A 12,418-nucleotide genomic window follows, 5' to 3' on the forward strand; every position below is an offset into this window, starting at 1 on the left:
AACATGGCCGAAGAATGGACTTGAGCCAATGATGACTCGCAGGCGGCTGCACCACTCGTTTACACTTTCACTTTGTTGCATGGCTTCGCTGTGTTTTGCTTTGCTGGGCTCTCTTGGTTTGTTAATTGTACTTAGCTATGGCGACGACCTACCGACATCGTAGTACGCGTTGTTTATGACTCCATGTAGTTACTGAGGGTTGAGGGATTTTGAGGCGTTCAGGGCCATTTTAATTGCTTCAAACGGTGAAGCACCGGCATAGCTAGCTGTTTCTATAGTGGGCTCGATCAGTCATAAGATTATGAATAGGATTGAAATGAAATGAGCGTATGATCTAGAGGGATCCAACGTAGCTGGAAGTTGTTCTTCACTGTAGGATCAGTGCAAGTGATAATGGATAGGCATGGGATACTAAGGCTTGTGTGAATGCTGAGATAGAGTTACTGACGTCATGCATAATGATCAGTGAAATGAAAACATTGCTTCATAACTGGAGTTACATATGGTAGAGAATCTATACAAAATAAAGGAAAAGATATCGCTCCTCCATTACATTCGAAGCAGAAAACACACGAAACACTGAACAACGGGGAATACACCATAGGCCGAACGCCATCATATGCCTGCAAAGCCAACTAACACATGAAGAATACCAACACTTCCAATTTTCCCCGAAATATGGCAACGTAGCCGCATGTCTCCGACAGTCAAGACAGTCAAGACAGTAGACAAATAGCAATTGCGAGAATGACTTTTTGGCCCTGCAATTTTAGGATGTCAATGCCCACGACGGGGCACGTGTGGCTTCGGAAGCCGCATTTAGTCCTTGTGCTTGCCAGTAAGCCGCTCTCGTTCCCCGGAGTTGCGCGGCGATTCATCTTCGTCGTCAGACCATTTGTCCCCGTCCTCGCCGACAGCGAAGATAGTCTCACCGTCCAGGGACTCCCGTTGACGCGGGGCTGCAGGCACAGGCTTGGGAGGCACAGGTGACAGGTCACGACGATGCTCCGAACCGGAAGGTTCTTCGGGTCCACCAAAAGCGTCCTCTTCATCCAATGCACTACCGAAGGAACGAATCTCGAACCCGTCGTCGTCTTGCGCAATCTAGCATGTTGTTAGCTTATCTTCCATTCTCGCACACTTGCTCCAAACAAGGCTTACCTCGTCACTCATAGCGAACCGTCTGTTGTTAGCAGTAGGACGCCACAGATAGGCGACGAATCCGATATCGAAGAAGTACACCAGGTTCAGCCAGCCATCCAGCACAAACCATCTGGACTTCCAGTGCTCGGGGACGAAGCTGGCCTCGCTACGTCCTGCAAAGGCGATAGAGTTGATAAAGAAGAAACCGAAGATGACGACGATACTACCAAGAATGCACCACCAAAGCTTCTTGTACATCATGGCTTTCGTCTTCTGCTTTCTGTCGATAAGGTCCTTCATTGTCGCATTCAGGGAGTTCAACGTCCACACGTAGAATGCCGTGAGTGTACCAGCAAGAGGAAGTACGATGAGCAAGACGAGCGGGCCGGCGCTGTCCGGGGTAATCGATAGACTGGCGACAGCATATATCACAGCGAAGATGAAGTGGGTGATGGCAAGGATACGAACGTAGATCATCGTCCGACCGAGCGAGGGCTTGACAACGCCATAGCCCATGCACACTATCAGCAGGAGGAAGAACGAGAAAGCGTTACGTCCCGCATTTAGCACAGCAACTATAACCATCAATGCCTTTGCGCCGGTGTTTAAGCCGTTGCGGTTTTGATAGTCTGAATGGGCGTTAGCAGAGGTCATTGGTGGTATAAAGCGTTAGACATACCGTAGAAGCCCCAAGTCATCAACTGCTCGACAATGAGGAAAACAAGGATCGCGGTGATGTAATTTTGAACGGGCACTATAGACGATTAGCGGATAGTCACTGGACACCCACAAGCCTGTACTTACAGATATCGTGACGGTTTTGCACGTAAAGGAATGCCCAGAACCTATTGAGTATAAGCCCCACCCTGACTGAACTCAGCGACATTAGAAAATACTTACAGACCGACAACTGCGTAGACGATAGTCAAGCCACCATAGAACGGGAGCTTTGCGATCTGCGCAGCTGGAAGTTCACCGTATGAGTTTCTGAACTCAATCACGGCCTTGTAGTCCACGCCGGAGTATCCGTATGTGCTGACACAATAAAATCCAGTCTTTTTGATAGGATAATTGATGGCCGCGGGATCATTCAGGTGAACTGCTTTGGTAACGACGGGAAACTTGGAGGCCTCGGTGACATTCGAAGCAAGAATGAAAGAGCCGACTTGGTCTTCCGAACAGAGGTTCGCCTGCACACTAGCCTCGTCACAGATCGTTTCCCTTTCCTAAAGCCGCATATGTGAGTTGGACTATCCAAATATAAGCATGGTCAGGGAAGGGTGGTGGTACCCCAGAGTCACCCGGAACAGGCCGGCCGATGAGATTCTCATCGGACCATTCGAATATGACGAGACTGACGAGAGGATCGCTATCACCAGACTGGGGTTCTTGGACGAATTTGGTCAAGATGAAGGGATCGACACTTCCACCCCAAGCTTTGCGACTATACATTCCCGAACAACGCTGTCGATGGGCTTCATCTTGTGTCTGCGCGGAAAAAACAGATGTCAGCATCAAATCACAGATTACGGTGAAAGACAATGCGCACTAGTTCAACTTCATTTGCCAGCACGCTTCCTGCCAGTAAGGCAGTTAAGCCAAGGGTCCGAAGCCAGCCTCTCATTGTGACAATGAAAAAGGAGCTATGCGGTAGGGTGCCTGGCAGTAGGACGGAGCTCCGGAGTCGCCGAGAGCAGGGTTTAGTTGCAGCCCTGGATCATAAGAAGCTCCAGGTACAATTTGAGGGCAAATTCAACGGAGGGAGTGGCCTTCTCAGGGGAAGTCGGCAAGACTCGGATGCGTTGGGTGACCGAATGATGTTTGCGACGATCTCACGAAGCGTGGCTTGAACTGCTGAAACCGGGGAAGCCGCGTGTTGTTGACGGGGGTCCCGCCCATGGGTATTATCTAAGCCCGTGCTGCCAGTGGCTCTGCCCGCCGCCGAGAAATTCTGCCTGGCGAAAATCGCTCCCCACCCGGCATCCCGCGTGAAAACTAATTACTATCTACAATTTTATTGTATGAACCCAGTCTTGCACTCCGCCCCTGACAGTCACCAAAATGCCCGGAAAAGAGCTGCCTGATCGCTGCATGAACTGCCATGAGGCCGAGCCGGCCTTTACATTGCGCGAGCGTTTCGTGTGCCAGTACGTCTCGTCTCCCCTATAGTATACCTGTCGCCGCTTCTAGTCCATACTGATCTCAGTTACCCCTCCATTCAGAGAATGTTATATTCGATTCTTGAACTTCAAGCCCTTCAGGCGCATGGAACGTTATCGTCTCCGGAGGAATATGCCACAGACCGGTCCCTGCAAATTGCTGCTCCCCCTTTCGTACGGCGTCTCCTCCACCGTGCTTTTGCACATGCTGCACCAGCAGCTGGAGGTACTACGCTCAAAGAAACACGGCCCCGCGGGCTTTGAAATCCTCGTCCTCGTCGTTGAGCCTTCGACGATCTCCCCTGTTCCTCCGCACGAAGAAGGCTTTGCACTTGCGCAGCAAACCTTCCCACTCTGTTCCTTCACCCGGCTCCCCTTCCACAGTATCTTCGAGCTTGACCCGGATGTCCATCAGATCATGTCGCAGTATGCTGGGGAGAACTTCACAGATGACACTTCTCTATCCGATGAGGAGCGTTTAACCCGCTTCCGCAGGTCGATCTCATCAGCCACTTCCAAGTCCGATGTCGACCAAATCTTGTTGAACAAACTCGTCGTTGCTTTCGCAAAGAAAATGGAATGCCGTGGCATAGTATGGGGTGACTCGGACAGCAAGCTTGCCGCCAAGACGCTCGCCAACGTTGCGAAGGGACGCGGCTCTGCAGTGACGTGGCAGGTGTGCGATGGAATGTCGCCGTTCGGTCTAGAATTCAACTTCCCGCTTCGGGACGTGTTCACGGCAGAGATACGCACCTATGCCACCCTCTTTCCCGAGCTTGCTGGCATCATCGTTCAAGATGAGCCTCCCTCGGAGAATATGCTCACGAAGAACTTGTCGATCGATGAGCTGATGATCCGTTATGTCAGCACTCAGGGTGCGAAATACCCCGGCGTCATGTTGAACGTGACCAGGACTGCCAGTAAGCTCCAGTCGTCTGGTACATCTATAGGCGGGCTGCAGTGCGACTTCTGCGGGGCCTTCATGACTACGAACGAAAACATTACGGGCGAACAAGGCAACGAACAGCTTCAATTTTGCTACGCCTGTGCTCGGTCCCAGCCCGAATTGACCTGTTAAATCAAGGTTCAATCACATATTCATCTATACCGCGTTTGTGGGTAGGCATTATTATTTTGACTGTCCTGAATGCATCTATCTGTGACATCATCAATGCCGCCGAGAGGGCCGGGAGTTATCGATCACTCCAGTCTCAAGGTCATCCTCTGGTTGGGCCCCTCTTCCTCCGAACCATCTGCCTTGTGAGCGGCTTTTCTTGGGATCCCGTGCTGCTTGAGGCTTCGCTGGTCCATCAGTGTTCCTACTGTGTGGCTGGCCTTTGTGGCTAGATGGCTCACCCGAAGTATCGTCGTCATAGCGGTCGAACTCGTCCGGCAAGCTCATATCCGCTGTATCCTGCCTCCTCTCTTGTTTGGCAAGCGCCTTGGCCCCTTTTTCCCGCAAATGCTTTTCCAGAAGCACGGCATTCCGCGTGTTGCATTTGTACACGGCATCAGCAACGTCACCAATGAAAGGAACCAGGCCGATAAAGAAGTCGATCACGATATTCATGAGCATCATCATTCGCAGCCGCGATGGGAGGCCCCCGTCGATTTTGTCACAGGTGTGCACCACCATCAAAGCCAATGCTGCGTCTGCTCCATCTCCAATACTGTTTGATTCCTTGCATGAGTCTCGTATTGAACACCATCTGCAGAGATTGCAACTTACAATGGGAATAGACCTATAACACTTCCCCATCCAAATCGGATTCCACACAGGCTAAAGAGACATAAGTCCAAGCGATATGCTCTTCTTTTCACTTGCGTCAGAACCTTGCTGTCGTTCTGCGACAGGCCGGGAGGGACTGCTTTGCGTCGCTTTTGTGTTTTCTTCCCGAAGGCGCGATTCAAGCGTGACGCGGGAACCTCTTCGAAATAGGGGTCCTACAACAACACACTGTCTTAGCCCATAGTTTGCCACAGTAGGACGGTTCAGAAAATGGAATGGGTTTTACCTCTTGTCCAAAATGATTCCGGGCGGATTCTGCGAGAATCTTCTTGCCCACTAGATTTGCAAGTTGCGCCGACATAGCTTAGGAGGTGGCAGAATCAGATGATGGAAGGGACTTAGAGTAAGGGGAGTAAAGGTCTCTGTTAAGAAAAGCAGAAAGAAAAGGGACGTTGGAATGTGCCGGATCGATCAGGCACCCTCTTCAGGAGGGGATGCTTGGCTGACTATATAACCGCCAAGCTCTCAGGAGCAGACGTACGTATGTATGTCTGCGAAGATTTGATAAAGGATCTCCGATGTAAGCGCCTTATTTTTGGACAAAAGGGTTTCGGGCGGCTTTTTAAAACCATGGGATACATTGTGCGACAACCAGTCAACGACGACAACGTCGACAATGACCTGAATATCTGGAACGCGAGCCGCGCATCGACGTCATTGCAGGATCCAGCACGACCACCAGCAGACATTACGTACCCCCCTCACATCTCACTAGCCACATTCTTGATACCTGTGTGTAACTGCGCCACATGTAATTTATTGTGGCGCAGTCAGCTGGTTCCCCTAAGCGGACTAGACTAGTTGGTACTAGTAACTAACTAATGAGTGACTTCCCCAACCCAACTCATTCGCAGCTCACTCACTCTTAGCCGTCCTCCATTATTGTTAGGCCGTCGGGTGTCGACCACAAGCGCCACTTTTTCCTCACTCTCTACCCACCTATCAGCGCTTCTTCTCTTGGTTGGAGGTAGATAACCCATTGGTTTTACCCTCGAATCCCTGCCTCCTTAGCCTTCTCGCACAAAGTACGCTTCAGGGTTGGCGCTTGCCAAGCACCCTTCCTTGAAGCTGCAGCAGCGCGCTGTGCTGTCCCCTCAGTCCTCGTTCGCTCCGCCTCGTGCTCTCTCCGCTTGACGCTCGGAGAGCTCCTTGCCTGCCCTTACCTCTGCTGAAATGCTAGAGCACGTTGTCCAGTATGACAGAAACAAAGATGCAGTTGGAAGACTGTGAGTCTCGCCTTGACGCTTGTCTCCCCCGCCCGTGTGGCTACGGTGACCTCGGCTGTGCTAACTTGGATGGCTCCGGGCAGGGCTGGATGATTTATGTGTTCGCTTTATCATTAACTTACCCCGAGAAGAGCTCGAATCTGTTGAACGCATCTGTTTTCAGGTTGAAGAAGCACAATGGTTCTACGAAGACTTCATTCGGCCGTTGGATCCGGCTCTCCCGTCCTTGTCCCTGAAAGCCTTTGCTTTGCGCATCTTTCAGCATTGCCCATTGATGTCCCAATGGTCGCATTATCATCATATCACCGCATTCTCCGAATTCCTGGCCTACAAAACCCGGGTTCCGGTGCGCGGTGCCATCATGCTTAACGATGACATGGATGAGGTGGTCTTGGTCAAGGGTTGGAAGAAAGGCGCCAACTGGAGTTTTCCACGAGGCAAAATTAATAAAGATGAGAAAGACATCGACTGCGCCATTCGAGAAGTCTATGAGGAAACTGGTTTTGACGTTCGGGAAGCCGGATTGGTCCAAGATGAGAAAGATGTCAAGTTCATCGAAATCACCATGAGAGAGCAGCACATGAGGCTGTACGTTTTCCGGGGCGTGCCACAGGATGCTCATTTTGAGCCGCGTACCCGCAAGGAGATTAGCAAGATTGAGTGGTACAAGCTGTCGGAGTTGCCGACACTGAAGAAGAGCAAGCAGCAAGATCAAGGCTTCGCCGTCGCCAATGCGAACAAGTTCTATATGGTAGCTCCGTTTATGCATCCACTCAAGAAGTGGATTGCCCAGCAAAAGAGGCTTGAAGGAAAGACTCCAGGTGGTTCGAAGGTGCCTATGCAGAACGACATGTCGATCGACGAAGCTTCCCATGCCGTGCACAGCTTCACACCGAACCAGGCGGCTGCGGAAATGGCTACTCCCAGTGACTTGCCAGAACTTGCGTCGACTCAGGACGCCTCTGCTCACCTTAAGCGCCTTCTCAACATTAACAATCTGGCTTCTTCTGGAAATACATCGCCGGTCATCCATGCACCAGTCTCAGGGCCTAGTGCCTCTAAATCTAATGCTCTTTTAGAGCTGCTGCGGACCGGCTCGTCTCGTGAATCCCTTCCACAAGCCCATATTCCAGAGCAGCAATCGATGCCGGCCCCTCTCCCAGGGAGTGTGCCTCCTGTGAGTCGTCCTTATCCCGCGATGGGCTTCTTCCCGGGCTTTCCCCAGCAAGGCCCTCATGTCGGCGTACCCCCCAGCTTGCCGTCATACCCACAGCCCAATCACGGTCCTGTACCACACCTACCAGCATCCATTGCCAACACAATGCCTCATGGCCAGTTGAATCAAAGACCGCTCTCTACTGCTCCTCCAGGGCCATCGGGTAGTTTTCACGGAAGTTTCCCCCCTCAGCAGTCGCTTGCATCACACTTCCACAAGGACACAGGTTCGCTGGCAGAACTTGCTCCCGCTCCGCAGAGTCAAGCCGCCCCTGCCCCCTACCATCGAACCGGTGATCCTCAATTCTCTCAATCAGGTCATCCTTCCCAAGCTCAAGGTGCGACCGTGCCACCGGCGAGAAACTTGCCTCCACCCAAACTTACGAGCCATTCCCTGGCTCTGTTGAATGTTTTCAAGGATGACTCGACCAAAACACCCAAGACGCCTAAGGCGAACTTGGTGTCCCATACTGGACCGGCGCAAGCCAGTGAACGAAGACCATCACAACATCAGGATCATCTCCTTAATTTGCTGAGAGGGTCTCCTGCTCCTGCTGTCTCTGGGCCGGCCGAACTATCGGGTCAATCAGTGTCCCCGGCCAGAAAACAAGTCCTTCAACGACCCCGGGGGGACCATAGCCCTGCGCGGCGCAGTTCGCCCGCGGCTAATCCATGGACTTCTTCGCCAGCCTCTGGACCGACCATGCATACTTTACAACCCGGAGCTCAGAAGCCATCAAGAAAGGCACAGAATGGGCCGAATCGCAAAGGACTCAGAAATGAGCAGGCATCGGCTGTTACGGCCCCTATAACAATCTTGGCAAGACCACAAGCCGCCAAGGAACAGCCTCCTGCACGCGCTTCTCCGCAGACCTCCCGTCCTCCCTCCCAGCCTAGGGGTCCGAAACCCAGTTCTCCGGAGCCACCTAAACCTTTCCAGCCGCAGATTCTACGTCGCTCTGATAATCCAAATGCGATGAATCTTCTGCCGATTCGGACTGCACTCAATGAGAGTCAAGATCAACAGGCCGCCGCACGCTCCACGGAATCCCCTCGGCATTCGCAACCTCAACCCAGCTTCGACCGCCGACCGAGTCAAACTGTTGCGCAGAAGGAGATGCTCCTATCTCTCTTTGGCAGAACCTCTGTCTCTCCAAATATTTCCCCTGCGGAACTGGGCGCATCTGTTGCGAAACCGTCGCAGCCTTCTTCTGTCGTTAGTCCACTGTCGCCGGTCAATTTACCCGCTGTTCCTAATGTTGGACAGGCGCCTCATGAAATGGAGGATAGTCAGGCATCTAATGCCAATAAGGTGTCTTCGCCTGTCAATAAGGCTTTCTTGCTTGGGTTTCTGGAAGGAGTTGCTAAAGGACACAAGTAACTCGGTCATTTTTGCTTGATAGGACCCATCAGCTATACATATGCGTTTCTAATGAAGTTAGCGGTTCATCACTTCATGATCTTGAATTCAATTTGATATTGTCCATGCTACAGAGAACCCTTTCCTATGCGGAGTAGATTCTCCTTTTTGGGCTAGCTCGTAAGACAGATTATGTCATGTTCTATATTCTGCCTTTTTCCACCGCCTTACCCACGATGTCATTCATGGGCCTCTGATTTGTAAACGCTACGCAGAACCAATTCCAGTATCAGCCCACAAACATGATGCGCTCCAGCCCATCTACACGCACAATATGTGCGCAATGTCTCGGCCGCAATCGATACTTCTCCACGACCGTCCAGCGTTGCGCCCCACGATCCACCACCCCGAACCCACCCTCCCCGCCAGCAACCGGATATGCACGTCTCACAAACCGCGGATTAATCTCCATAACAGGCATCGATAGCACCTCATATCTCCAAGGCTTAATCACCCAGAACATGCTCATCACGAATGACCCGAACCGTGCAACCCGTCGAACCGGCTCCTACACTGCTTTCCTGAACTCCCAAGGCCGAGTGCTCAACGACGCTTTCCTCTACCCACTACCCCAGGCAGAGGGCACATCACCGGACGAACACGCATGGCTGGTGGAAGTGGACAAGAGCGAAGTCACGGCTCTCTTGAAACATCTCAAAAAGCACAAGCTCCGCGCGAAACTGAAGCTACGTGCCCTAGATGAGGGAGAACGGACCGTGTGGGCCTCCTGGAAAGATCATAGTGAACCCCGGTGGGCAGCATATAACCTGGATTCTCAGTCACTTTCGCCATTTGCCTCTTCTTCTGCAACAGTTACCGGGTGTGTAGATACCCGCGCACCAGGGTTCGGCTCTAGGCTTATCACACCAGGCGAGGCGGACTTGACGACGCATCTGGCGGAGGGAGAAGGCGAAGGTTATGGATCGGAGGTGGATCTGGGCTCTTATACGGTGCGACGGATGTTGCATGGCATTGCGGAAGGGCAGTCAGAGATAATCCGCGAGTCCGCGCTTCCGTTGGAGTCCAACATGGATATGGCGCGGGGTATTGATTTCCGCAAGGGATGCTATGTCGGTCAGGAACTTACGATCCGAACACATCATACGGGTGTTGTGAGGAAGCGTATACTGCCGGTTCAGTTGTATAATGGGGATCTAGGCGACTTGGGGTCGGCCGATATGCCGGTGTATGACCCCTCTGTGGAGGTGGAGTTGCCGCCATCCGGGTCGAATATTTCCAAGGTCAGTGCGCGCAAGGGCCGTAGCGCGGGCAAATTCTTGGGCGGTGTTGGAAATATCGGACTTGCTTTGTGTCGATTGGAGATGATGACGGACGTTGCTTTGACTGGTGAGGGGACCCAATATAGTCCTGATCAGGAGTTCAAGGTCTCATGGACTGGTGCCGAAGATGGATCTTCTGGGTCTGGCGAGGTGAAGTTGAAGGCACTTGTGCCTGCTTGGACGAGAGAGCACATCTACAATGGCGGAGTGAAGAAAAACCAGGGCCGTAACCTAGAGCTGGAGGGACAGCGGGCCAGGGAACTGTTGGAACAGTTGGAGGAAGAGGAGGAGTCACGATGAAATGATCAACTGCGTCAACAATGTATCATAGATCAAATGTGTAATATATTGTCAAAAGGATACCGGTAAATACAACGTCTTCATGTCTCATTGGAAAATGCAAAGTAATTGATAATACAAAACGTGAGGGTATCTTTATGCTTGAATGAAGTGTCTAAGAATACATAGCGCAGCACTTAATGCTGCTGTTGAGTTCATCCGACCATGTAACGCCTTTGTAAATGCGCACCATGGCCTCGAGTCATTGAAATATATCGCATCTATACCTTGGCTCCAGCCTCAGCTGCATCTGCAGCTTCATCTTCTTTCCTAAGCTGCTCTTCAAGGGCCTTGCGTTCCTTCTCCCGCTGCGCATTTCTCAACCGCATCAGCGTCAGCTCCGCCATACTCGGGGCGCTCGAGCCATTGGTTGAGCCAGCAGGCGCAGATTGCGCCGACTTTGACGCCGCGCCAGCAGCAAAGGAACCGAAGGATGGTGCTTTTCCGGGGTTCTTACCAGCAGCATCAGATGCTGCTGATTTCAAACCAGCAAAGTTGAAAGATGGTTTGGGAGGGGCGGCGGAAGGGACTGGCCTTGAAGAGTTGGGTGCTGCGATGCCCTGTTCCAGGGGAGTGGAAGCAGTAGAATAGGCGTTGGCTGCAACGCTCAGGTCGGGTTGGCTGCCAGATGCCCAGAAGACAGATTCGATGGCAGACCACTCGCTATCCGCTTGCCCAACACTCTGACGCAACCTCTTCTCACTGTTCAGAACAGCAAAGTGAGCGCTGACAATGGAAGCGAAAATCACCACAGCTGTCGCAACCGTCTTCTTCTCGCGGTTGTCTCCGATACGTTGTCGTTTGTCCTTGAGGAGCAGGATGTTCTCGATCTCGCCGTAAGACGAGAATAGAGAGATCAACCGATCTTTATCCAGGTCCAGCCCGCGTCCTTCACGTACCCAACGCACCTTAACACCTCGTTCTAACTCCGGAACATTCGTACCACCCTCTTTCGAGCGATCAACCTTCTGACTACTCCTGTCCGCCACCCGTTGCGCCTCTTCTTCCTCCTGGCGCATCAGCTTTTCCTCCTCCTCCATCTCCTGCTTCAGTTTCTCCTCCGCCTCACGTCGCCTCCGTCGTCCGTCCTCGGCAATCCGCTCAATCTCCCTCTGCAGCTTCGCTTCAGCATCATCATCAGCACCGCCCCCCATCCACGGCCGCTTCACACCGCGTTGCGCACCAGCGCCACCCATCGCCGCAGCCCCCGCGCGCTCCCTAGCCTCCAAGTCCTCTCTCATCTTCCTCTTCGCAGCATCCATCATATCCCGCTCGCGCTGCTTGCGCTGGCGCGCCTCCCGCGCATTATCGTAGAGCTGCCGCACCGACGGATCGGAAAGAACATCGTAGGCGATCTGGAGCGTATGGAACTTGTCGATGTCCGCAGGTGTAGGGTTCGCGATCTTATCGGGGTGGTACTTCAGAGCAGTTCGGCGGTAGGCGCGACGAATTTCTGATTCTGCAGCTGCCGGGGAGATGTCGAGGAGGGCGTAGAAGTCTTCGTTGGAGGCCGCGTGGGCCTTGAGGTCGTCTTTTGAGGCCATGGTGGTGCGCGTTTGGCCGTCGCGGTATTGTTTTTGAGCTTAGACGTGGTTTTTCTCTTCAGGTTTTGTTATGCGGAGTCGACGTGGTGTTTTAGTTGGCGATGCACGCCTCTTGGAGGTCTTGTGTTGGAGTGGTGAATGAGGAGAGAAAGTGGTAGCAGAAACCGATGAAGCTTCATGTCGGGCTTGGCGGGAGGGTCTGGCTGGCGGTGGCGGGTCTGCCTCGGTTTCACTTTGTCCACCCGATTAGTCCAAGTACTTATCTAGTAGTAATAAGAGCTTATTTCGCTTGACATAGAGTAA

The 12,418-nt window shown here is 52.5% G+C and overlaps 5 protein-coding genes across 5 annotated transcripts; 2 read left to right on the forward strand and 3 right to left on the reverse strand.

Moving 5' to 3' along the window:
* Window positions 1–466: 466 nt before the first annotated feature.
* BO87DRAFT_378716 (putative integral membrane protein (Ptm1)) lies at window positions 467–2,987 on the reverse strand. The gene is made up of 7 exons (XM_025623860.1): window positions 2,693–2,987; window positions 2,434–2,631; window positions 2,044–2,369; window positions 1,948–1,988; window positions 1,823–1,897; window positions 1,162–1,772; window positions 467–1,104 (listed from the first exon to the last, which is right to left on the reverse strand). The coding sequence occupies exons 1-7, from the start codon at window positions 2,765–2,767 to the stop codon at window positions 820–822; spliced, it is 1,611 nt and encodes a 536-aa protein (XP_025477167.1). The 5' UTR covers window positions 2,768–2,987; the 3' UTR covers window positions 467–819.
* A 217-nt stretch (window positions 2,988–3,204) lies between these two features.
* Window positions 3,205–4,380, forward strand: BO87DRAFT_399159 (uncharacterized protein; the record flags this gene model as incomplete). Its single annotated transcript, XM_025625416.1, has 2 exons — window positions 3,205–3,290; window positions 3,366–4,380. 2 exons carry the CDS (start codon window positions 3,205–3,207, stop codon window positions 4,378–4,380), a joined length of 1,101 nt encoding a protein of 366 aa, XP_025477168.1.
* Window positions 4,381–4,406: 26 nt separating this feature from the next.
* Window positions 4,407–5,663, reverse strand: BO87DRAFT_417868 (DUF4112 domain-containing protein). The gene is made up of 3 exons (XM_025626842.1): window positions 5,318–5,663; window positions 5,032–5,246; window positions 4,407–4,972 (listed from the first exon to the last, which is right to left on the reverse strand). Exons 1-3 carry the CDS (start codon window positions 5,390–5,392, stop codon window positions 4,471–4,473), a joined length of 792 nt encoding a protein of 263 aa, XP_025477169.1. The 5' UTR covers window positions 5,393–5,663; the 3' UTR covers window positions 4,407–4,470.
* A 638-nt stretch (window positions 5,664–6,301) lies between these two features.
* BO87DRAFT_399161 (uncharacterized protein) lies at window positions 6,302–10,532 on the forward strand (the record flags this gene model as incomplete). The annotated part of the gene is made up of 7 exons (XM_025625417.1): window positions 6,302–6,317; window positions 6,401–6,417; window positions 6,451–6,472; window positions 6,509–6,742; window positions 6,779–7,068; window positions 7,099–8,790; window positions 9,180–10,532. 7 exons carry the CDS (start codon window positions 6,302–6,304, stop codon window positions 10,530–10,532), a joined length of 3,624 nt encoding a protein of 1,207 aa, XP_025477170.1.
* A 72-nt stretch (window positions 10,533–10,604) lies between these two features.
* BO87DRAFT_378720 (putative cell cycle control protein (Cwf23)) lies at window positions 10,605–12,241 on the reverse strand. The gene has a single exon (XM_025623861.1). The coding sequence runs from the start codon at window positions 12,113–12,115 to the stop codon at window positions 10,793–10,795; it is 1,323 nt and encodes a 440-aa protein (XP_025477171.1). The 5' UTR covers window positions 12,116–12,241; the 3' UTR covers window positions 10,605–10,792.
* Window positions 12,242–12,418: the final 177 nt, after the last annotated feature.

The sequence above is a fragment of the Aspergillus neoniger genome, assembly GCF_003184625.1.
Source record: "Aspergillus neoniger CBS 115656 unplaced genomic scaffold BO87scaffold_27, whole genome shotgun sequence".
In the NCBI taxonomy this organism is placed as follows: domain Eukaryota; kingdom Fungi; phylum Ascomycota; class Eurotiomycetes; order Eurotiales; family Aspergillaceae; genus Aspergillus; species Aspergillus neoniger.

What these genes read in the sequence shown, in the direction of transcription:
- BO87DRAFT_378716 (XM_025623860.1), bottom strand. Translation starts at nt 2,767, where the DNA reads ATGAGAGGCTGGCTTCGGACCCTTGGCTTAACTGCCTTACTGGCAGGA. An exon ending in GCAAAACCGTCACGATATCT is followed by an intron (nt 1,898 to 1,947) that starts GTAAGTACAGGC and finishes AATCGTCTATAG; the next exon opens with TGCCCGTTCAAAATTACATC. An exon ending in GGTTCGCTATGAGTGACGAG is followed by an intron (nt 1,105 to 1,161) that starts GTAAGCCTTGTT and finishes ACAACATGCTAG; the next exon opens with ATTGCGCAAGACGACGACGG.
- BO87DRAFT_417868 (XM_025626842.1), bottom strand. Translation starts at nt 5,392, where the DNA reads ATGTCGGCGCAACTTGCAAATCTAGTGGGCAAGAAGATTCTCGCAGAA. An exon ending in GGAATCATTTTGGACAAGAG is followed by an intron (nt 5,247 to 5,317) that starts GTAAAACCCATT and finishes GTGTTGTTGTAG; the next exon opens with GACCCCTATTTCGAAGAGGT. An exon ending in GTTATAGGTCTATTCCCATT is followed by an intron (nt 4,973 to 5,031) that starts GTAAGTTGCAAT and finishes GGAATCAAACAG; the next exon opens with TATTGGAGATGGAGCAGACG.
- BO87DRAFT_378720 (XM_025623861.1), bottom strand. Translation starts at nt 12,115, where the DNA reads ATGGCCTCAAAAGACGACCTCAAGGCCCACGCGGCCTCCAACGAAGAC.